This window comes from Lithobates pipiens, unplaced genomic scaffold (genome assembly GCF_037356315.1).
Source record: "Lithobates pipiens isolate NorthernLeopardFrog02 unplaced genomic scaffold, aLitPip1_a1.2 Scaffold_23, whole genome shotgun sequence".
NCBI classification, from domain to species: domain Eukaryota; kingdom Metazoa; phylum Chordata; class Amphibia; order Anura; family Ranidae; genus Lithobates; species Lithobates pipiens.
The window spans coordinates 241509811-241536080 of NW_027507785.1; the positions used below are offsets into that span (position 1 = coordinate 241509811).

Consider the following 26270-nt stretch of genomic DNA (forward strand, 5'->3'; position numbering starts at 1 on the left):
TGATTAGCAGACTGTACCTCAGTCCCTATACTCATAAAGGACTGCTGCAGTATAGGGCAGCAGTCAGCAGTAGTGCACCTCAACCCTATATATTGTGGACCTATACCAGTCCTTAAGGAATAGCAGACTGTACCTCACTCAACCCTATGTACTGTAGTACCCTATACCTTACCAGTCCTTATAAGGACCTTTGTGGAACTAGTAGGTTGTGAATGATTAGCAGACTGTACCTCAGTCCCTATACTCATAAAGGACTACTGCAGCAGAAGGGCAGCAGTCAAGTATAATATTCTTTCTATATTTGGAAGAATTAATATTATACGTGTACAAGCCTATTTGTGGACCTAATAGTAACAGCTACTGATTAAACTGACTGTCCCTCACTGCCACACACAGCTTCATGCCTGTCCCTATTTAAACTGACAAAACACAGGCTGCTGGAACAATAACTTGAATAGCACTCAAAACTATATCCTGTACTACTTTACCATACCAGTCCTGAAAAGGACTTTTGTGGACCTAATAGTAACAGCTAATGATTAAACTGACTGTCCCTGCTGCACACAGCGTCCTGTCCCTCTCTCTACACTGACAAAAGACAGGCTGCTGCAACAATCACTAGCACAGCAGTGCCTCAAACCTATATCCTGAACTACACCTAACACCTATACCATACCAGTCCTGAAAATAACTTTTGTGGATCTAATAGCTAGCGATTTGGGTCTCTCCCTGCTCCACACAGCAACCTCTCCCTATAGTGACATACGAAAGAATGTAAAATGGCCGCCGGATCGGGTCTATTTATAAGTTAGGGGGAATGTCCAAGTGTCCATGTGCTGTAATGTCTCAATTGGCTGTCCTGTACCCCATGATGGATGTGTCATCATAGGTCAAAGTTCTTTTACACAGTAAACATAGAAGTCCGCTGGGACTATTGCCGCCGTTCGGGCGGACCGCGAACAGCCGAAATTCGCCGTGAAAAGACCGCCGGGCGAACCGTTTGGCCATCCCTATTGAAGAAGACCCTAAGGGAAAACTTCACCGAAAATGACAATGATGCAGTTTCGCCAGGCACTTTTTGGGCAGCACATAAGGCGGTGATGAGAGGAAAATGTATTCAGCTCTCTTCACAGCTAAAGCATGAACAAAGTGCTGAAATATGGAAGATGTCAGAGGAATTCCTCCTTCCTAGCAAACACCACAAAAGTAATCCTACCCCTGATAATTTGATCTGACTGAACAAAGCTTGCGTTAAGTTTAACTTAGCGCTGACCACCTCGGCCGAAAAACATTTAAGATGGACTGGCGCAAGATTCTACATACAAAAAGATAAAATAGGCTCTAGATTGGCAGCAAAAATCAGCCCAAAACTACATACCTTAACTTTCCCTAAAATCCACATTAAAATGGGTGATCTTACTTAGAACCCCTTCGAAGATCATAGACACTTTCCATGATTTCTATTCCAGACTTTATAACGACCGACCTTCTGACAAGCCGACTAGATTGGAGACCTTCCTTCCTGACATACCTCTACCTAAAATAATACAGACTCAACAGGAATTTCTAGATAAACCCTTCTCTACTGAAGAGAGCCTGGAGGTCATTAAGTCATTAAAGACATCTTCATCCATGGGGCCTAGTGGTTTTTCCGTAATTTATTATAAGAAATTCGGCCCTTCTCTATCCCTCTTTACGGCTCGATTTTTTTAACTCTCTAGGGGATGGTGCCCCCCTGGATAATGAATTGAACTCTGCCTATGTCTCTGTTATACCTAAACCTGGGAAAGATGCAAGTGATGTCAGTAATTACTGTCCCATTTCCTTTATTGACAATGATCTCAAAATCATAACAAAAAATCTTGCAGTAAGACTTTCATGTTTTATAGCGAATTATGTCCATAATGACCAGGTGGGCTTCATCCTGGGGAGACAGGGTCCGGACCAGACTAGGAGAGCAATAGACTTAATCTTTTACTACATTATCGTTTGGATAAGGGAGCACTACAAGACGGCTTCCTATTATTCATAGATCTTCGGAAGGCATTTGAGTCCGTTTCCTGGACATACCTTTTTTAAATTCTAGAGAGATGGGACTTTGGTGCTAAATTCAAAGTGCAGTATAGTCAAAGAAGTCTAAAATGGAACCAGATTGTTATTTGCAGATACAGTACTTTGCACATAGCACTTTTTTCCTTGTGCAGCTCTATTGAATAAACCTGGAAATTTTCTGCGCATAAGCTTGTAGAAATTATGCATAATGCACTTCAGCACTGAAAGCATTATTATAACACATTTGGATGCAAATCCTCATTATCTGAAGGGTGTGATATTATCATATTTAAACATCCACAGCCTAAAAAAAATCAGATATCTGATTGAAGATAATATCAAAGTTGTTAAAATGAAGTGTACTGGTGTCAGATTTGCCTTGGAAAGGGCAACAAATTTAGCAGAACAGCAATCTTTAAAAGGCTCTTATGTTAAACATGGTTTTAAAACGCTTCAAAATGAACATACAGTATCGTAGATCTATGTAAATGTTATCCATAATTACCTATTTTATTCATAAAACTGTTTCTTTAAGGCATCATTTTTATAATCACATTTCATTTTTTGAGCTGCAGCCACTCTCTCGTGATCTGTTGCTTAGAAAATACAGTTGAGCCACCACTATTACTTGACAGATCTTAGTATGAACTTTAAACATAAAGCAAACATGTATTTATGTAAAGCTAAAGTATGTGTATATATATTTATTTATTTTTTAAAATCATCAGTAGCCTACCATGTTTAGAAGTTTAAATTAAAGCTCTTATTGCACCCATTCTGCAATCCAGTGTCCTCCCTTTTCTGGGTTGAATGATATCAAACCAACTTTTGGAATGCATGTCCATCTTGGACCCACCGCCTAGGCCACCATGGAATACCGTACTTACAAAATAATGATACAATAGTAAGACGAGCCAAAAAGATTGTAATCCTTGAAGTGTCGTTTCTCTGGTACATCAGAGTGACAGTAGAACAAAAGGCACTTATGCGTTTCGGCAATAGCCTTAGTCGTAGCTAGTTTGAAACAGATATGGCAAGATATATATATATATATATATATATATATATATATATATATATATACATATACACATACACTCATATACACCTATACAAGCTCCACCTTTGCACAATTAGCATGTCAGGTTAGTACCAAAGAACATTAGCATATTTAATTGATACCACCAATCATTCAAGTGGGTGGTGACTATACTTGTTTTTGCCAACTAGAGAAAGGGAGGAACATATAAAAAATGTTGAGCCAAGAGAAAAGTGTGTAAAAAATGTGCCGTAAGGTGTTAAAACCGTATTCTTCCAAAAGAAAAAGAAGTTCTTTGGAAGAAAGAAAAAGTATTTACAAATGCTTGAGTCAAAATACTTTGTAGTAGTAACACAATGCGGGGTCAAAATTGATGACAAAATTGAGGAATAGATCCACATGAGACTTTTATTTTTTATTTTTTGGTTGAATGATAATTTGGTATATTTTCTATATTTTTGGATGCATAGAATGCACTGTTTGGTTAAAGAGGAAGTAAACCCTGATGATGAGTTTACTTCCTCTTTCATTCCCTGATAAGGTAGAGCATAATGGACTACTATGCATTGCATAGTAGTCCATTATGTGTCACTTACCTGACACAGGAGCCAGTGAAGTCACCGCTGTTCCCTGTAGTCCGGCGCATCCATCTTCTCGGTGGGTCTCGCTGCTCTGCCGCTGTCATTCGGCGAAGCCGCGATGACGTCACTCCAGCGTATGCGCACGGGAGCCGCCACATGTGGGTTTAGGAGAAGTTTCTTGGACCTACAGGTAAGCCTTAATCTAGGCTTACCTGTAGGTCAAAGTGTGTTGAAAGGGTTTACAACCACTTTAAGTTCTATTGGTAGATAGCATGTCTAATTTTATTTGTTTTCTTTTTTTAATGCACAATAAAAAAAAAAATGTGCAGAATAATGCTTGGCTATGTGTTTTACTTCAAATAACAGTTTGGGAATAGGCAGTTACCATATTTATCGGCGTATAACACGCACTTTCTTCCCCCTAAAATCTTCGGCCGTTTCCCCCTATCTTTGGCCGTTCTCGGCTATTTTCGGCCACACTCGGCTGTTCTTGGCGGCTTTCGGCTTTCCGAGTGTGGCCGAAAATAGCCGAGAACGGCCGAAGATAGCCGAGAACGGCCGAGTGCGGCCGAAAATACCTGCAAGCCGGCGAGATACACAGGACATCCGTTCTGTATCTCGGCGGTGCCATTTTTAAATGGCAAACACACGGACAAGGCTGCAAACAACTGACAAAGCTAAATGGATGGCTGCAAATGACTGACAAGGCTAAATGGAAGGTTGCAAATGACACGGACAAGGCTGCATTGATGGGAACTTAAATGTAAGTTTTTTTCCTTAAACTTCCCTCCTAAAAGTTTTTTTCTTTTAAATTCCCTCCTAAACTTGGGGTGCGTGTTATACGCTGCGCATGTTATACGCCGATAAATACGGTACAAAATTTTAAAAAATACAATGTAAAATTAACAAGGGACACCAACATAGTTGTATCTTTGATCTTAAAAACCACAGGATAATGGTGTTGTGGTAACTTGCAGCAAAAAACAAAAACAAAAAAAACAAGCATAATAATATTATTCTTGATATCACTAGAAAAAAAAAGACAATGCGATAACTCCATCAGTATCACCAGCAAAGCAGCTTCATTATTATTCCATTAACCACTTAAGCCCTGGACCAATTTGCAGCCAAAGGACCAGGCCCCTTTTTGCGATTCGGCACTGCATCATTTTAACTGACAATTGCACGGTCGTGCGACGTGGCTCCCAAACAAAATTGTCGTCCATTTTTTACCACGAATAGAGCTTTCTTTTGGTTGTATTTGATCACCTCTGCGGTTTTTATTTTTTGCGCTATAAACAAAATAGAGCAACAATTTTGAAAAAAATGCAATATTTTTTACTTTTTGCTATAATATATATCCCCAAAAAATATATAAAAAAACTTTTTTTCCCTCAGTTTAGGCCGATACTTATTCTTCTACATATTTTTGGTAAAAAAAACGCAATTAGCGATTATTGATTGGTTTGCTCAAAAGTTATAGCGTTTACAATATAGGGGATAGTTTTATAGCATTTTTATTAATATTTTTTTTTTGCTAGTAATGGCGGCGATCAGCGATTTTTATTGTGACTGCGACATTATGGCAGACACATCAACATTTTTGACACATTTTTGGGACCATTGTCATTTATACAGCAATCCGTGCTATTTAAATGCACTGATTCCTGTGTAAATGACACTGGCAGTGAAGGAGTTAACCACTAGGGGGCAGTGTAGGGGTTATGTGTGACATTATGTGTTTTTTTGTAGGGGGGACGTGGCCTGGCATGTGACGTCACTGATTGTCTTTCCCTATAAAATGGAACAGACGATCGGTGACAGTCACACTAGGAAGCACGGGGAGAGGTTTGTTTCCGCAGATCTTTCCTCGTTCTTTAGCTCTGTGACCCGATCCCGGGACACCAGCGGCGAATGGGACTTAAAGAATCCCGTACAGGTACGTGATTGTGCCCAGCCGTGCCATTCTGCAGACGTATATCGGCGTGAGGTGGTCCTTAAGCAGTTAAAGAAGAAGAGAATTTCATAATTTGAATAATTAATTAATTATTTGAATTTCATAATTTGATTTGAATTTCATAATTTGCCACCTCATGAATGTTAATTCTCCATTACGAGCGCTAGTTTACAAGACCGACCGATTCTGTCTCGTCCTTGCTTCCGAGCATGCGTGTTTGTACTTTGGACTTTTGTCTGACAGACTTGTGTACACACGCTCGGAAAATCCGACATTTGTCCGCAGAAAATCTTAAAGCCTGTCATCCAACATTTGTCCATGGAAAATCTGAGAACAATTGCCTGATGGAGCGTACAAATGGTCGGATTTTCCGGCAACAGCCCGTCGTCATATATTTTCTGTCGGAAAATCTGATCATGTGTACGTGGCTTTAGCACTCTGGCCCGTCTCTGTAGGCCAAATCATAATTACCACGAATTTCTTTATCTACAATCTGGTGGTAATTTGTTTTTTAATTTGTGAAATGCTTTGTGAAAGTGTTATCAGAACTGTTGCAAGGCTTTCATGAAACAAATCTTAATGCCTAAGCACAATACTGCAATTTTGACATGTTAGTAAAACCGTACACATCATCACAACTACTTTGTGCATCCAGGTGAATTATACCTTGTTTTTTTTCAGGACAAATTTGGCTTTCATTTTATAGTAAATGATTATGGCTATCTCCTGATTTAATTTTATTATCAACAAAAAACTGGCCCAAAATAGTAAAAAAAAAAAAAAAAAAAATTTAGATTTAGCTGTATCTTTCTTGTTACTACCATAACCTACCACCAATGAACAACCAAAAATAAATTCTTCTGCTCCTGTCAATTGCAGTGATACCAAATATGTGTATGACAGTTGTTGTTTGTACCCCTAATACAGACCAGAAACAATAGTGCACATGTTGCTTCTTTTTTTTGGTTCCTACCTAAAAAAAACAATGACATTAACTGACACTGATGCTAATTAAAAAAAAAAAACCCAGCCCAAAATATACTGACCCTGACCTTTGATCCAGACACTAACCTTGGCACTGACCTAGATCAAACCTTGATCTGGGTACTTTTTCTTTATTTTTCATTTTCTTTTTTATTATTTATTTTTTATTATTTATTTTTGCACACACTTTTTTTCCCCTCTCTGCAAGGAATGAGAACGCTGCATTGGGGTTCCACTACAAGTGCAAACTACAAGTGCAAAGTACACTTGAAATTGCACTGAAAGTGCACTTGGAAGTGCAGTCGCTGTAAATCTGAGGGGTAGATCTAAAATGAGAGGAAGCTCTGCTGATTTTATCATCCAATCATGTGCAAACTAAAATGCTTTTTTTAAAATTTTCCTTGCATATCCCCCTCGGATCCACAGCGACTGCACTTGCAAGTGCACTTTCAGTGCAATTTCAAGTGCACTTTGCACTTGTAGTGCAAAGTTGATTTGCCTTTAGTAAATATCCTCCATTGCATCACAGGGGCAGGCTTTACAGTGACAGATCACTGTGGTAACCAATTAGAGGCTACCACAACAATCAGGTGACCCGGAATCGGGAGATCCGATCGTTAGTAGGGGGCCCGGAGCTCTCGATGAGACAGCACAGAGGGAGAAACACATATATGTGGCCCCACGGAAAAAAGCCCAGTGCAATAGTTCCTCATATATGTGTTACGTCGGTGGAAAGGGGTTAATGTGCCTATAATGCCAGAAATGTATTGCAAATGCTTCATTGCATTGCACCTTATTTCTAGCATGACCAAAGGTGTTTGGCTATACTTGTCTTCAGAAAATGTACTTAAAGTATAACTACAGGAAAAACATATTTTTTCAGTTTTGAATAGAGTAAATAGTGATTAAAACACCTGTCAGATGTTACTACTGTCTGTTGCCCAGTTAAGGAGATCCACTCTCTCTCTATTTGTCCTGTTTACCATTATCATTGAAAGTGAAAGGAAAAGTAAATGCCAAATTTTGGGCCATCCCCATATAAGTACCCGGTGACCTGGGCATCCCCAAGTATTTCCCTTAATTTCAGGCGAATTCCTCTCACTTCCTGTTTAGCTATGGGACAGGAAGTGATGGGAAATCTCAGCAATAGGACACAGATGGCGAAAAAAATCTGACAGGGGTTATAACGCCCTCTTGCTCTATTAAAAATTAAAAGAAAAAAGTTTTGACTATAGTTCAAAGGAGAATCTAACATATCTAAGGATTGGTAAGATGCAATATTTAAAAATTTTTGTTTTCCTATCTGTGTGTTTTCTGTGTTTTTAGATCCTTAGGTCTGGCATGGATTTTGAGGGGAAACCCCACGGCAAAAAAAAAAAAAAAAACGTTGTGGGGTCTGCTCCAAGATCCATACCAGACTCTTATCCAAGCATGCAGGCAGGCCAGGAAAGGGGGGAGTACAAGTGAGCACCCCCCCACCCCTGAACCGTACCAGGCCATATGCCTTCAACAAAGCACCTTGTCCCCATGTTGATAGGGACAAGGGTCTCTTCCTCACAACCCTAGGCTTGTTGCCCCCCCCCCCTTTCCTAACCTCCTGGGCTGCATGCTTGGATAAGGGTCTGGTATGGATTTTGGGGGGGGCACACTGTTTTTTTTTTGGCGTTAGGTTCCCCTCAAAATCCATAATAGACCTAAGGGACTGGTATGGATTGGGGAGGGAGGGTTTTTAAAAAAATACATTTTGCAGTGCTAACATTGCCTCTGAGCACAAGTCGCATGTCACAATGCAGATCAGTTAAGATGCTGATCCGACTTGGATGCAACTTCCATTCAACTCTATGGGCTGAAATCAGACAGAAGTCTGACCAAAGCAGTGCAGGAACCTTTTCCAAAGTCAGACCAACACAAGTCAGACCAGTTAAGACAAATCTCATAGGAAATCAAAAAGAAGGTCTGAATACTGTCTCTTAATATGACACAACTCCATCCCTATAATACATATAATACAAAACGAGTTAGCCTATGGGACTTTAAATGAGTTGGTTACACAGGTCATAACAAATAATTATAATAAATTATTTCATAAAGATTGTATTTGAGTTTCACAGACATAGTCATAAATAAGAAAAAAAAATCACAAAGCATAGCTTAGCCATTCACATGTTTGTTATAGTACTAAAAGTACATAGTATACATATACAACTTATATACTCAACGCGTTTTGTGAGCTCTGATAGCTTCCTCGGGAGTAGATGTATATGTGGGGTATCTAAAAAGACAGTAAGTATCGGTAAAATATGGCATTCAATGATGATTATGGTTAAAGAAGAAGCATGTGGCCTCTAAGAGGCACCCCATACTCACATTATGGTCAGTTGGTCCATGAGACTGATCTCCAAGGGTAAAGGCGATGAGTGCTCCCACCTGGAGCTAAAGATGCATGGTCTGCAGCACCCACACAGGGAGCAGGTGGAGGGCAGATGTGTCGCCACGAGGAAGTGAGCCTGAGGAAGCGAGCAGAGCTTGTGAAACGCATCGAGCATATAAGTTGTATATGTATACTATGTACTTTTAGTACTGTAACAAACATGTCAATGGCCAAGCTATGCTTCGCAATGATTTTTATGCTTATTTATGACTATGTCTGTGAAACTCAACTAAAATCTTTATGAATTTATTTATTATACTTATTTGTTATGACCTCTATGACCAACTCATTTAAAGATCCACTGGCCAACTCATTTTATCTCATAGGAAATCATTGATCGTTACATGGCATGTAACATGTGCTCTCAAAGTCGGAGCATATGTCACATAGTTACATGGTAAGGTTGAATAAAGACACCAGTCCATGCAGTTCAACCTGAGTGAGTGTCTACAATTGACCCTATCTCTATGTCGCACCAGTGTGAACCGGCCCTAATGCCCCATACACACGGCCGGACATTCTGACCACAAAATTTTGACCGTGCATACACATGGTCGCACAAAACGTACGACGGGACTACGTAGAGGTCAATAGCAAATAGATTTCATCTCCAAATTTCTTCTGAGCACGCGTGGCACTTTGTGAATTCTCTACACACGATCGGAAAAAGTTAGATCTGATTTTGTTGTCGGAAAATTTTAGATCCAGCTCTCAAACTTTTTCCATCTGAAATTCCGACGGAAAAAGTCCGATAGAGCCCACACACAATCGGATTTTCCGACAACATAATCTGATCTGACCTTTTCTGTTGGAATTTCCGACCATGTGTATGGGGCATTAGACTAAACAAGCAATTTACCTTTTCAGTGTAGGCACAGCCCAACTGCATTCTTGTTCCAAGCTCGTAACTCAAAGTATTAAAACATTGGCAGACAGGTAAGTAGCACTACTGGAAGAAGGTCATTAAAGAGGAGTTCCGCGGTTTTTAAAACGTACAAACACTTACCTGTCCAGTGCGCACAGTTATAAGACTGAGAAAAAAATAATTACCACTGACAGGGGTGCTTAGAATAAACAGCTTTTATTTATTCATGTAAAACCTTTATCCTAAAAAAAAAAAAAAAAAAAAAGCATTTGCTGTAACTGTTTCTGTAACTGCAGTGTGGGATGGAGTGTGGCTTAAATTTGTTAGTGTGTTTAAACCTGCTAGTCTATCCAACACTCCCCTCCCCCTAGACTGACAATGTCGCTGTCCAAAGGTGCCCCTCTGCTCCTTCATCCAGAGTGGAGGCACTCTTTGGCTGGGTTCACATATAAGTGAATTGGATGCACATTTCTCTGCCAGGTGAGTGTGACCGGCTCTCAATGTAGAAAGGGTCCTGTGCGTGTTTTGGTCTAGTTTAGGTGCGACCAACGGGCAAGGGTTGACGGAAAGAGGCCTTTGTCCTCATCAACATGGGGGCAAGGTGCTTTGGGTTGGGGGTGCAGAGCCCCCCTGCCCCAAAGCACCCACCCCCATGTTGAGAGTGTGCAGCTTGGCATGGTTCAAGAGGGTGGGGGCGTTCGCTCGTCCCCTCCCTTTCTTAACCTGCCGGACTGCATGCATGCCATTTTTTTTTTTATATTCTGACATGGGGGGTCCTCTCCAAATCCATACTAGACCCAAGGGCCTGGTATGGACCTGGGGGGGGACCCCACGCTGTTTTTTTCACGATTTATTTTACATTCAGCTGGGAAGCCCGCTGATAGCTGATGACTCATCGGTTGTTAAGGACGAGGTGGGCCGGCTTTCCAGCCCCCTCCTTAGTAACCATTTATATACAGTGAATGTACAGCTGAAAAAAAAACACAAATCACAAAAACGCAAATTGTGCCAAAATCGTGGTACTTGCATTTTTGAAGTCTATTACATGCAAAATGCTGCATTTTGCGGGAAAAAAGGCCCGACTCTTTCCAAAAACACAGAGGCATAAAAATGCATTGATGTGAACGTATTCCATAGGAGCCCACATTAAAAAAAAATTCCCTGCATTTCTGCAAAATGCAAAATACATCGAGAAGCGCATAGGTGTGAATCAAGCCTAATACATGAGTTGTGTTACTGGTCAGATCACCAGGTGAAAACAGAAGGGGGAAAAAGTATATATATAAAAAAAAAATGCAGCCACCACATCTAATGATTGGTAAGCTGGAATATAATATATTATTGTTTTTGAGTTTAATACCACTTTAACATTTGTTTTACCTGCTGTACTGATGGGATTAAAAATATTGTTTGTACGTTTTAATATTAAATTAAAGCTATTAACCTCTTCTGGACCACCCCACGCAGATATACTACAGCAGGGTGGTCAGGGCCATCTTTAATATTAATTGGGCCCTGGGCAAACATTTTCTTTGGCCCTCTCGAAGACGCTTAGCAACTCTTTTTGGGCAGTGCGGGCTCAAAGGGAAGCTGCCTTGGGCCCCACAACAATGAGTGGGCCTGGGGCAGTTGCCCCTTTTGCCTTGCATTAAAGACGGCCCTAAGGGTGGCCCTACTGGGCGAAATCACGTACCTGTATATGATCTCTAGTTCCAGGTCTGGGGCGCACACGTGTGCCGCCAGTGATCCACACCTGCTGTGATTGGATACAGAGGGAGCCAATCAGCAGGTCTGGAGTACCTGATGTTCACCGCACCCCGCGATTGATCCTGAGAGAGGCAAAACTTCGGTCTGCCTATGTAAACAAGGCAGATTGCTGTTCTGTGAGAAGGGACGATGAAGATCTTGTGTTTCTGCTAAGCAGGAATACGGATCTCTGTCTTCTGCCAGTCAAAGCACCTCCCCACAGTTAATAAGCACTCCCAGGGAACACATTTAACCCTTTGATGTTAACCCCTTCCCTGACAGTTTCATTAGTACAGTGACAGTGCATATGTTTTAGCACTGATCACTGTAATAATGTCACTGGTCCCCAAAAAGTGTCAAAAGTGTCAGTTAGGTGTCAAATTTGTCTGCCGCAATATCGCATGTCCCACTATAAGTCACTGATCACCGCTATTACTAGTAAAAAAAAAAAGGAAAAAATAAAAAAAAATCTCATAGTTTGTAGAGGCTATAAATTTTGTGCCAAACAATCAATATATGCTTATTTGGATTTTTTATTTTTTTTTATAATAAATATATACCGGAATACATATTGGCCTAAATTGATGAGGAAATTAGATTTTAAATGTTTTATTAGATATGTTTTATAGCAGACAAATCTTAATTTTTTTTCAAAATTTGCTGTTTTTTTTTCTAGTGCAAAAAATAAAAACCGCAAAATACCACCAAAAAAAAGCTATTTGTAGGGGAAAAAGGGACATCAATTTTATCTGGGTACAGTGTCGCACGACCATGCAATTGTCAGTTAAAATAACGCAGTGCCGTATCACAACAAAATGGCCTGGTCATGAAGGGGGGGGGGGTAAAATGTTGAGGCCTAAATTTCTATAATTTGTTTTGGGAGGACATATGAGGTGTACAATCCTATGCATGCAATAATAAAAGCATTCCACAGTATGTTCAAATGCTGCACAAGAAATGTTTACGGGAATTCGAAACAGGTTTTTTTTTTTTTTCCCAGTACATGACTCAGCTTTTCCCTCATCACATGAACAAGCGTAAAGCAAATGCAGCATTGGACCTGGTTACACAAAATGCCTTTTCCTTTCGGTTTCCTTTCAGCTGTAAGAAGCCCATCCCTCTGATTGCACAGAACTTATCAACTTCCTACATAAACAAAGAGCAGCTGATGAGGATTCAAGGAGGGACACTTCATCTATGTGCATGGAAGGAAACATTGGTGGATTTTTATTTAAAAAGATCAGAAGACATTTTAAGTGGAATACAATTCTCTACATACTGAATGACGACTTAAAAGAAAATATTTGGTGTGGTTTTAAAGAAAGTTTCCGTAGAAAAGGATTTCACAGCTGACGGGTTTTAAAAGGGGAAATGGACAGTGATTTTGTCTCTGTCAGTGTAAACCGTTATTCTGACACAACTGCCATTGTTTTCACAGGTAAATATTATTATTATTATTTTTTAATATTTTTTTTATCGATATATGGTATAGGCATATTTAGTATTTTTTATGCCTGCTTTTGTAAGAGTTTGTACTGTGTAGCTTTAGAAACCAATCGCACTGCTGTTTTAATGCATGGTGCAACAACACATGCATGCAAAGTGTATTGACGTGCCATTCATTTTTAAATTGCGTTCAAAGCAAGGTGTGTGTGTGTGATAAGTATTCAGATTATGGTTGCCACCTCATCCCTTTTAAACCCGAACACACATTTAATTACACAGGTTCTGTGGCTACTTAAGGTGGTAATTAAACTCACTTGGGGTGCCTTATCTGCATTTAATTAGCCTCAGAACCTGTGTAATTCAAAGGTGTTCAGGTTTAAAGGGATGAGGTGGCAGCTCCTAATTTGGATGCCCGCCTTTACATGCGCATGAACTTGAATGGCATCCCAGTCTTAGCCTGTAGGATTCAATATTGAGTTGGCCCACCCTTTGCAGCTATAACAGCTTCAACTCTTCTGGAAAGGCTGTCCACAAGGTTTAGGAGTGTATCTATGGGAATGTTTGACCATTCTTCCAAAAGTGCATTTGTGAGGTCAGGCACTGATGTTGGACAAGAAGGCCTGGCTTTCATTCTCTGCTCTAATTCATCCCAAAGGTGTTCTATCAGGTTGTGGTCAGGACTCAAGTTCCTCCACCCCAACATCACTCATCCATATGATTATGGACTTTACTTTGTGTACTGGTGCGCAGTCATGTTGGAACAGGAAGGGGCCATCCGCAAACTGTTCCCACGGAGTTGGGAGCATGAAATTATCCAAAATGTCTTGGTATGCCAATGCCTTAAGAGTTCATTTCACTAGAACTAAGGGGCCGAGCCCAACCCCTGAAAAACCACCCATTCCGTAATCTCCCTTCCACCAATTGATTCAGACCAGTGCACAAAGCAAGGTCCATAAAGACATGGATGAGTGAGTTTGGGGTGGAGGAACTTGCCTGGCCTGCAGAGTCCTGACCTCAACCTGATGGAATACCTTTTGGAATGAATTCGAGTGGAGACTGCGAGTCAGGCCAACATCCGTGCCTGACCACACAAATGCGCGTCTGGAAAAATTGGTCACAAACCTTGTGGACAGTGTTCCCAGAAGAGTTGAAGCTGCTAGCTTCAAAGAGTAGGTCAACTCAATATTGAACCCTGCGGACTAAAACTGGGATGACATTAAAGTCCATGTGCGTGTAAATCAGGTGTCCCAATACTTTTGACAATACAGTGTATGTTTCAGAGCGCCACAATATAGATATGACCCAATGTGATGCACTGCATTAACAAAAAATGCTATAGGTCTGTTAAAGTGGTTGTAAAGGCAGAAGGTGTTTTATCTTATTGCATTCTATGTATTTGAGAATTTCCTTCCTGGCTGTCCAAGACTTCCCTCCTTATTGGCTCCCACTGCTGACAAAATCAACGAGCCAATGAGAGGAAAGGGGGCTTAGCCATGGCTTGTAGGTTTTTAAAGCAGTGGTCTCCAAATTGAGGCCCAGGGGCCAAATGTGGCCCTTTTCTCGCCTTTATCTAGCCCTTGGGGCACTATTACTGACACCTGGATATTTTCTGCTCCCACTGCCAGTCTGGCCCTCCTAAGTTCTGAACAACAAGTCGTCTTTTGTTTAGAAAGTTTGGTGACCCATGGTTGAAAGGGTAAGTTCACCTTTCAGGAAAAAAATACACATTTTGTAGATAAAATTGTGCATTCATTATTTATTTTTTCCTACAGGAGCCTTGAAAGCCTTGCCCCCACGATCAATGTCAGGCTCCCGCAGACCTGTCCTCCAGTTTTCTGCTTGTACATCTGTACCGGCTTTCTCTTAAGCCCCGTACACACGAGCGGACTTTTCAACATCCAAAGTCTGACGGAATGATTCCGGCAGACTATTCGATCGTGTGTGGGCTGCAACGGACTTTTGATTCGCAAAAGTCTGACAGACTTTAGAAATGGAACATGCTTCAAATTTTTTTTCGCCAGAACTCTGCCGGACCCAGTTCCTACCGAAAAATTTGCTCGTGTGTATGCTATTCCAACGGGCTAAAACCAACGCTAGGGCAGCTATTGGCTACTGGCTATGAGCTTCCTTATTCGAGTCCAGTCGTACGTCATCACGTTCGAATCCGTCGGAGTTTGGTGTGATTGTGTGTGGCCAAGTCCGCTCATTCGGAAAGTCCGTCAGAACTCCGGCAGAACTCCTTCGAAACTCTGTCGGACATAAGTCTGGTCGTGTGTACGCGGCATTAGAAGGCTGCAGGAAGTGTCAATGGACTACAAGGGCGCATATCAGCACCTCCGCAGTCCATTGAGAAATAGAAGTCTGTCTGCCATGGTGTCCCGCACATCCGCACCTCACTGTCACAAGAAATGGGGTGCTGGAAAACTTACATGGCATGCCCTAAATACATGTGTAACCTGTTCCATTAAATATTGTAGTTTTGACCATTGGTTCGTTGTTTTGTCATTTCACTTTTAACACCATCAGATCTGATATATTGTAAATGGAGACATTTACTGTAAAGTATCATGCAATTACTGGCATCATAGCTGTTGCTACAAATCTTTCCACTTTGCAAAACTGACTTCTTCTTTTCCTAAATGCATGTATGCAAATAACAAGCCCATACTCTGAATCAGTGTTTAGGCATGTACCTGCTTGCATCCGACATTGCAATGCCAAGAGTTCAGCAATTTTTAGGAAAGCTTCTTGTTGCATAGACATTTATGGGTTTCTAGCATATGGGCAGCAGTGAGAAGAGGCCTGGGTGGCTGCAGGTAAATGTTGCAGAGGAATGCCAGAGGTCTTTCTTCCAGAATTTACTAAGTAAGCAACTGAGAAGGAACAGAGTGGGTTACATCTGTACAGTGTAAGGGGATAGGCAGTGGTAAGGAAACTGCTTTTTGAACATTTTTCTTACACTTTTAAAGCGGTATTAAATCCAAACGCAAACCGTTATTATATTTCAGCTTAACAATTCTTAGATGTGATGGCTATATTCATTTTCATACTTGGGCTTTCTTCTATTTTCATCATGGTCCACCCATTCTGTTTTCCAAAGTCACAAACGTTCAAGCAAAAAGTATCAGTTTACATGGATGGGAGAAACCACATAACACTGGCATGGCTTAAAATGATGAGAATTTATTTATTCATGAAAAAACCGATTATTACAAAAAGTTACAGGAAACTTTTTTTTTTTTTTTTTTTTTTTTTTCCTACTACCCCCCCCCCCGCCCAAAGTCTGATTTGCCTCCAATGCTCGTTCCTCCAGAGTTGTGTCCCACGGCCTACCTGAGTATTGTTGCTGACCATGTCCATCCCTTTATGATATCTTCTGATGGCTACTTCCTTCAGGATAATTCACCATGTCAAATCATTTCACCACTGGTTTCTTGAACATGAAAATTAGTTCACTGTACTCCAATTGCCTCCACAGTCACCAGATCTCAAACCAATAGAGCACCTTTGGGATGTGGTGGAATGGGAGATTTACATCATGGATGTGCAGTCCACAAATCTGCAGCAACTGCATGACATTATGTCAATATGGAACAAAATCAAAAGTGAGTACACCCCTCACATTTTTGTGAATATTTTATTATATCTTTTCATGTGACAACACTGAATAAATTACTTTGCTACAATGTAAAGTAGTGAGTGTACAGCTTGTATAACCGTGTAAATTTGTTGTTCACTCAAAATAACTCAACACACAGCCATTAATCTCTAAACTGCTGGCAACAAAAGTGAGTACACCCCTGAGTAAAAATATCCAAATTGGACCCAATTAGCCATTTTTTCCTCCCCGGTGTCATGTGACTCATTAGTGTTACAAGGTCTCAGGTGTGAATGGAGAGCAGGTGTTAAATTTGGTGTTATCTCTCTCCTATTGGTCACTGGAAGTTCAAAATGTCCCCTCATGATAAAGAACTCTCTGGAGGATCTGGGAAAAATAATTGTTGCTCTGCATAAAGATGGCCTAGGCCAGTGATGGCGAACCTTGGCACCCCAGATGTTTTGGAACTACATTTCCCATGATGCTCCACTACACTGCAGAGTGCATGAGCATCATGGGAAATGTAGTTCTAAAACATCTGGGGTGCCAAGGTTCGCCATCACTGGCCTAGGCTATAAGAAGATTGCCAGGGCCCTGGGACTGAGCTGCAGCATGTTGGCCAAGACCATACAGCAGTTTAACAGGACAGGTTCCACTCAGAACAGGCCTCACCATGGTCGACCAAAGAAGTTGAGTGCACATGATCAGCATCATATCCAGAGGTTGTCTTTGGGAAATAGATGTATGATTGCTGCCACTATTGCTGCAGAGGTTGACAGGGTAGGAGGGTCAGCCTGTCACTGCTCAGACCATACGCCGCAAACTGCATCAAATTGGTCTACATTGCTGTCGTCCCAGAAGGAAGCCTCCTCTAAAGATTATGCAAAAAAAGCTTGCAGACAGTATGCTGAAGACAAGCAGACTAAGCCCTTGTACACACGGTCGGACATTCCGACAACCAAATCCGTTGGATTTTGTCCGAAACTGTTGCATACACACGGTCGGACAAAGTTGTCGGAAAATCCAATCGTTCAGAACGTGATGACGTTATTTCGTTACGACGGGACTACGTTCAGGCTAGTAGCCAATAGCTTTGGTGTAGGAATTTGATCTGAGCATGCGTGGCACTTTGTCCGATCGGAATTCTCTACACATGATCGGACAAGGTCCGATCGGATCATGTTGTCGGAAAATTTTACCTACAAGTTGGAAAACTTGGTCCATCGGATACTCCGACGGAAACAGTCCGATGAAGACCACACACAAAAAAGTGAAAAAATTTGTTGCGCTAAAAAGCAAAATCAATCTATATAAAACAAAAATAGCTGCTAACACAAATATTGCTGGAAACAATATATAAAGATATATGGACAATGATATAGCGCTCTATTCAAAACAAACAAAATATATAAAAAAAAGTTCATAAACAAGAATATAGTGAATGGCTTCAAAATACGATATCCTCAGATATGGTGATCACATCCAAAGGCAGAAGAAGGAATAATCATAATCCATTTCATACGCAGAGGAGGAGGGGAACCGTCACCAACACCCAAAAACACTGACTCTTACCATAGATGTACAGATAAAAACGCATGTAGTAAATCACCAAGGGGGAGGCAGTTTTCTATGCTGATTTCCCTTCGTCTACAGAGGCGCAATCATCTCAATGGGAGTCGTCCAATGGGAAAAGAGGATTCCTATTTCTGTTTAGTAGGCACTTCACTTCCCAGGAACTGCTTAAATCTCCAGACCAACAATCCTCCCAAAAACCATAGAAAACATAAAACAAAGTGGCCTCATTGCGCAGGTATACTGATAAACCAATAATCTTTTTATTCTCTAAAACCGTAGTTGAACTCACATTTAAGATGAGATATACAGGCATCAAATGACAATCGGCTACAGATGGAAAAAACGAATGAAGACCACTCCTGTGCTCCTTCTGATGTCACCAGGTCCCAAAAAACGCCCGACGTTTCGCCACCAACGTGCGTCCTCAGGGGCATGACCGTGACAGAAGAAGGAGAGCTATAAATACAGATAACTATCAAACAATTAGTGGCCTACCTTGATTCAGGTGTCAGTCTGTGGCTGCAATGTGCAACCCATTAGAAATCACCGCCGCCCCACCATGTTCCCAGCACATTCAATTGCATTCAAACAGGGGGAAGGTAAACAAGGTGACCACTTCCGGTGCGCCGTGCGTATCAAAACACCGGACTTCCGGTCTAAAGATGCGCTCCAGCGGAAAAAAACCCCAAATATAAACGAAAAAAGAAATAAGAAAATTGTGTCCTGCACAAGAGAAAACCCAAACAGACCATATCGATCCACCCAACGAGTGCCCCAGGGCATCCAGCCCCAGAAGCAACCTCGTCAGGTCACTCAGTATACCCGGAAGTGAAGTACGTCACACGGCGCACCACTTCCGGTGTATAGATGCGTTCCACCTCACAGAGCCACTGCATGGATGGCAAACTTCCGGTCCTGCGCAGAGCACTCGGCAGCGAGGGAACAATTCTCTCAGTGTCTATGTGCTCAGCAGGAGTAAAACCGCCTGAAAACAAGCAGTCTACAACGAACATGCCCAATGCAACCGGCCACACAGAAGCAAAAGCACAAATATGAATGGAAACACCCACACCCCGCTTGTCATGACCATAAACAAGGCAGAAATGCAGCATCCAATGGCCACACAGAAATGGAGAACTGCTGACCAAAGCAGCGATGTGAACCAAACAAAACAAAAAAAAAAAAAAAAAAAAAAACATCCTTTATTTTGTTTATAAAATATGGAACAGCAAAAAAATTTTTTTTTCTTTTTTTCCTCCTTTCTCCTTTTAAAAAAAATAATTCAATTAAATTAAAACAAAAGAGAAGAGATATAAGCTAATATATTATATCACTAAAAATATACCCATAATATATCCCTTTTGATGGGGACCATAGAAAGGATATAATATCTCCAAAAAGAGAAAACAATTAAAATTAACCCAGCAGAGTCAAAAAATATCGCATAATACACCTATCCACCCAAGGATCTAGTATAGCTATATGGGAAAGGAACCATAAACATCGTACAGGAGCAAAGGAGTGGTATCCATGTACATAAATCAAAAGTTAAAACACACACACAAAGAAATTCAAACAACTTTAGCTGTTACTAATAAATGCATTTACATCCCATTCGACATTCATGCCGAATGGGGCATAGCACTGAACCTGATAGATCCATTTAGTTTCGAGACGTGAAATTTCACGAACCATATTGCTGCCTCTCCAGTGCCCCTGAAATCTGTCGATACCCATAAAGATGGTGCCCTGAGGGTTCTTATTATGCTTTAGGGCAAAATGTTTCGATAGACTATGTTTTGGGAATCCTTTCTTAATATTGGCTATGTGCTCTTCAAGCCTAACGTGTAATTGCCGCTTGGTCCTACCAATATACTGTTTCGAACATGGGCACTGTATTAAGTAAACTACATATTTGGAGGAGCAAGAAATAAATGGCTTTATCTGAAATGTTTCCAATGTCGAAGTTGACTGGAAGGATTCAGTTCTCCTACCGGTGAGGGAATTCAGTTTACACGTGGGACATCTCCTGCATGGAAAAAACCCACCCATATTCTGAAAAAAGGAGGATTTCCTCGGTGGACTAATAACGTTAGGGGCCAGCTGCAGTCGTAAAGGGGGCACTCCCCGATAAACGACTTTGGGGCGTTCCGGCAATAAAGAACCAAGAACCTTGTCACCTTTGAGTACATTCCAATATTTAGACACTATAGTTTTAATGTCATAATATTGATTGGAATAACTCGTGATAAACGAGAACCTAAAGGAAATGTCCTCAACTCTATCTCTCGTCCCTAGCAGCTCTTCCCTATCCTTATAGAGAGCTGCAAGAAAAGCTTTTTCTAAAATTTCTTCCTGATACCCCTTTTCAATAAAACGGGCCCTCAGAATGCCAGCCTCCTTAAAAAAATCCTCAACTTCGGTGCAATTCCGCCTTAATCGTAAAAACTGACTTTTGGGAATAGAGTCCAACCAGACCTTATGGTGGCAACTATTAATGTTAATAAACCCATTGCGGTCAGTTTCTTTGAAAAAAGTTTTGGTGACAATCTTCTCATCTATCACCCTAATGTCCAAATCTAGAAAGTGAATTACCTTGCTGCTGGCTTCAAAGGTCAAAATTATGCCCCTATCGTTTTGATTCAGGCCATGAATGAAATCCCTAAGTGACTGCAAACTACCTTTCCATAGGAGGAGGATGTCATCAATATACCGTTTCCAGAGAACCAGCTCTGGCTTGGCCTCGCGATATATGACATCCTCCTCCCATTTGGCCATAAATAGATTAGCCATACTCGGGGCAAATTTTGCCCCCATGGCGACACCTCTCTTTTGGACATAATAGGACCCATCATACCAAAAGTAGTTTTTCTCCATGGCATATTTAAGGAGGCTCATGATAAAATCAATCTGTTGCGGATGCAAGGTATCGCGTTGCAAAAAATACTCAACGGCCTCCATTCCATGTTGGTGAGAGATGATCGTATAAAGGGAGGAAACATCCGCTGTTGCAAAAATAAAAGTATCATCCCAACAAATATCTCTCAGCAGATTAATGACCTGCTTAGAATCCCTAAGGTACGATGGTGTATTTATCACCAGGGGCTGCAAAAAATTATCAATATATTTGCCCACCCTGGAAGTCACCGAGTCGATGCCACTGACAATCGGTCTTCCAGGGGGGCAAATAGGATCCTTATGGATCTTGGGTAGATAATAAATGATTGGTGTGCGTGGCACAATAGGAATCAAGAAGGCTTTCTCTTTTTTGGAAACAATACCATCGAGATGACCCCTATCAACAATTTCCACCAAATCCTTTCTATACTGTATTACAGGATTCCCTCTTAGCAAAGAGTAGGTGGCTTTATCGGACAAGAGACGTGTCATCTCGGTCCTATAGGCCTCTTTGTCTAGGATGACAATGCCCCCCCCTTTATCCGCGGGGCGGACTATGATGTCATCTCTATTTTTAAGTGTTTCCATACCCTTCCTAAACGTATATTCTTGTTTACTTTTTTTAACATTTAACTCCTGTAGGTCTTTCAAGACCAAATCTTTAAAGACTGTAACCGCTGGAGGAATAGGGCCTGGAGGGTTAAAAAGGGAGGCATTTGTTAAACTAGTGTGTCTAATCTCATTAGAAACCAGACTCTTCTTAGTAAAGGGATTCCCAACCATGTACCTCTGGATATTAATTCTTCTGATGAATTTTTGAACATCTATAAAAGTTTGAAATTTATTCAGAGGTTTGGGGGGGGCAAATTTAAGACCATGATTCAAGACATGTTTCTCCTCGTTAGTCAAAACTGTTCCGCTCAAATTAAATAAGCCAAAATCCTTCAAATGCGCTTCCTTTTTTGTGCGGACCCGCCTCCCCCCTCTGGTACCCCTTTTGGGTTTAGGTTTCTCTTGTAATTCTGGGCCCCCTGAAAAAAACTATTTTCTCCTAGAGGCCTACCCCCTCCACCACCTGGTACACCAGTGGGAGGGTACCTTGGCTCCTGCCACCAGTCATTGGGCGTTCTAGGAGATCGGTTATTCCCCATAAAGTTATTGTTACTCCATTGACTGGGATACTCAGTGAGATAGCGGTCGTCCACATATGGACCTTCTCTCCACTCAAGTGGGGCAAAACGATTTTGTGTATTAAGTGGTGGAGGTTGGAACGATCTCTGATTACCACCCCGTTTCTTCCCGCCTCCTCTACCACTACCTTTGGCTGGTGGTCCATGCTGTTGAGGATGGCCCGTATGTTGGCTGTTAGTAGGTAATTGGCTTAAACTAACATTAGATGAACCAACAGTAGCATTCTGATGGTTTTGAACCTCCATAGAGGATTCAGCACCCCCCCCTCCCACTGCATTAGCTCCTCCTATCTTTTTGGACTGCCATTTAAATACTTCTTTTTTTTGGTAGTCACCTAAATCTCTAAGATATTTTTTCTTCTTTTTGTTACGCTGTTCTATCCCCTCCTTTTCTAAATATTTTCTGAGAGATTCGGATTTCTCCAAATATTCTCCAGAATCTTTAAATGGTTTCAGATTCTCCCTAAGGACATTAACCTCGGCATCAACCCTCTGTAACTTCTCCAATTTCTTCCCCACCAAAAACTGGAGAAGCTTCAGGCCTGCGTCGTTAAAAAACTGAAACCACTCATTAGTATCTTCTACATCACTCAAAGGGGTCAGGTCCCACCTTAGACTTCGGGGAACCATCTTATCCAAAAGGTATTGTTTAAAAAAAGCAATATCCCATTTGGTATGCAATTCAGTAGTAAGAAGATTTTTTAGTCTCATAAACACTCCCCCCAAATCGTCATTAGGAACATCTATGGCATTAAATACACCCTCAGTGTCCACTGCATAAGCAGCCCTGAGATGATTGCGCCTCTGTAGACGAAGGGAAATCAGCATAGAAAACTGCCTCCCCCTTGGTGATTTACTACATGCGTTTTTATCTGTACATCTATGGTAAGAGTCAGTGTTTTTGGGTGTTGGTGACGGTTCCCCTCCTCCTCTGCGTATGAAATGGATTATGATTATTCCTTCTTCTGCCTTTGGATGTGATCACCATATCTGAGGATATCGTATTTTGAAGCCATTCACTATATTCTTGTTTATGAACTTTTTTTTATATATTTTGTTTGTTTTGAATAGAGCGCTATATCATTGTCCATATATCTTTATATATTGTTTCCAGCAATATTTGTGTTAGCAGCTATTTTTGTTTTATATAGATTGATTTTGCTTTTTAGCGCAACAAATTTTTTCACTTTTCTCTGTTATCTGGATTTTATATTGTGTTGCTTTTGATTGTGGTTTAGATGGATATTTTTGATTTTAGGGCTGCTTATGCAGTGGACACTGAGGGTGTATTTAATGCCATAGATGTTCCTAATGACGATTTGGGGGGAGTGTTTATGAGACTAAAAAATCTTCTTACTACTGAATTGCATACCAAATGGGATATTGCTTTTTTTAAACAATACCTTTTGGATAAGATGGTTCCCCGAAGTCTAAGGTGGGACCTGACCCCTTTGAGTGATGTAGAAGATACTAATGAGTGGTTTCAGTTTTTTAACGACGCAGGCCTGAAGCTTCTCCAGTTTTTGGTGGGGAAGAAATTGGAGAAGTTACAGAGGGTTGATGCCGAGGTTAATGTCCTTAGGGAGAATCTGAAACCATTTAAAGATTCCGGAGAATATTTGGAGAAATCCGAATCTCTCAGAAAATATTTAGAAAAGGAGGGGATAGAACAGCGTAACAAAAAGAAGAAAAAATATCTTAGAGATTTAGGTGACTACCAAAAAAAAGAAGTATTTAAATGGCAGTCCAAAAAGATAGGAGGAGCTAATGCAGTGGGAGGGGGGGGTGCTGAATCCTCTATGGAGGTTCAAAACCATCAGAATGCTACTGTTGGTTCATCTAATGTTAGTTTAAGCCAATTACCTACTAACAGCCAACATACGGGCCATCCTCAACAGCATGGACCACCAGCCAAAGGTAGTGGTAGAGGAGGCGGGAAGAAACGGGGTGGTAATCAGAGATCGTTCCAACCTCCACCACTTAATACACAAAATCGTTTTGCCCCACTTGAGTGGAGAGAAGGTCCATATGTGGACGACCGCTATCTCACTGAGTATCCCAGTCAATGGAGTAACAATAACTTTATGGGGAATAACCGATCTCCTAGAACGCCCAATGACTGGTGGCAGGAGCCAAGGTACCCTCCCACTGGTGTACCAGGTGGTGGAGGGGGTAGGCCTCTAGGAGAAAATAGTTTTTTTCAGGGGGCCCAGAATTACAAGAGAAACCTAAACCCAAAAGGGGTACCAGAGGGGGGAGGCGGGTCCGCACAAAAAAGGAAGCGCATTTGAAGGATTTTGGCTTATTTAATTTGAGCGGAACAGTTTTGACTAACGAGGAGAAACATGTCTTGAATCATGGTCTTAAATTTGCCCCCCCCAAACCTCTGAATAAATTTCAAACTTTTATAGATGTTCAAAAATTCATCAGAAGAATTAATATCCAGAGGTACATGGTTGGGAATCCCTTTACTAAGAAGAGTCTGGTTTCTAATGAGATTAGACACACTAGTTTAACAAATGCCTCCCTTTTTAACCCTCCAGGCCCTATTCCTCCAGCGGTTACAGTCTTTAAAGATTTGGTCTTGAAAGACCTACAGGAGTTAAATGTTAAAAAAAGTAAACAAGAATATACGTTTAGGAAGGGTATGGAAACACTTAAAAATAGAGATGACATCATAGTCCGCCCCGCGGATAAAGGGGGGGGCATTGTCATCCTAGACAAAGAGGCCTATAGGACCGAGATGACACGTCTCTTGTCCGATAAAGCCACCTACTCTTTGCTAAGAGGGAATCCTGTAATACAGTATAGAAAGGATTTGGTGGAAATTGTTGATAGGGGTCATCTCGATGGTATTGTTTCCAAAAAAGAGAAAGCCTTCTTGATTCCTATTGTGCCACGCACACCAATCATTTATTATCTACCCAAGATCCATAAGGATCCTATTTGCCCCCCTGGAAGACCGATTGTCAGTGGCATCGACTCGGTGACTTCCAGGGTGGGCAAATATATTGATAATTTTTTGCAGCCCCTGGTGATAAATACACCATCGTACCTTAGGGATTCTAAGCAGGTCATTAATCTGCTGAGAGATATTTGTTGGGATGATACTTTTATTTTTGCAACAGCGGATGTTTCCTCCCTTTATACGATCATCTCTCACCAACATGGAATGGAGGCCGTTGAGTATTTTTTGCAACGCGATACCTTGCATCCGCAACAGATTGATTTTATCATGAGCCTCCTTAAATATGCCATGGAGAAAAACTACTTTTGGTATGATGGGTCCTATTATGTCCAAAAGAGAGGTGTCGCCATGGGGGCAAAATTTGCCCCGAGTATGGCTAATCTATTTATGGCCAAATGGGAGGAGGATGTCATATATCGCGAGGCCAAGCCAGAGCTGGTTCTCTGGAAACGGTATATTGATGACATCCTCCTCCTATGGAAAGGTAGTTTGCAGTCACTTAGGGATTTCATTCATGGCCTGAATCAAAACGATAGGGGCATAATTTTGACCTTTGAAGCCAGCAGCAAGGTAATTCACTTTCTAGATTTGGACATTAGGGTGATAGATGAGAAGATTGTCACCAAAACTTTTTTCAAAGAAACTGACCGCAATGGGTTTATTAACATTAATAGTTGCCACCATAAGGTCTGGTTGGACTCTATTCCCAAAAGTCAGTTTTTACGATTAAGGCGGAATTGCACCGAAGTTGAGGATTTTTTTAAGGAGGCTGGCATTCTGAGGGCCCGTTTTATTGAAAAGGGGTATCAGGAAGAAATTTTAGAAAAAGCTTTTCTTGCAGCTCTCTATAAGGATAGGGAAGAGCTGCTAGGGACGAGAGATAGAGTTGAGGACATTTCCTTTAGGTTCTCGTTTATCACGAGTTATTCCAATCAATATT

The 26270-nt window shown here is 41.1% G+C and overlaps 1 protein-coding gene across 1 annotated transcript in view; it reads left to right on the forward strand.

The window, feature by feature from the left end:
• Positions 1–12781: 12781 nt before the first annotated feature.
• Positions 12782–26270, forward strand: part of LOC143928214 (uncharacterized) — a 694330-nt gene continuing 680841 nt past the window's right edge. The window contains exon 1 of the mRNA XM_077452960.1: positions 12782–13093. Coding sequence (XP_077309086.1) covers positions 13027–13093 — 67 coding nt within the window. The 5' untranslated portion in view covers positions 12782–13026. The remainder of the gene's footprint in view (positions 13094–26270) is intronic.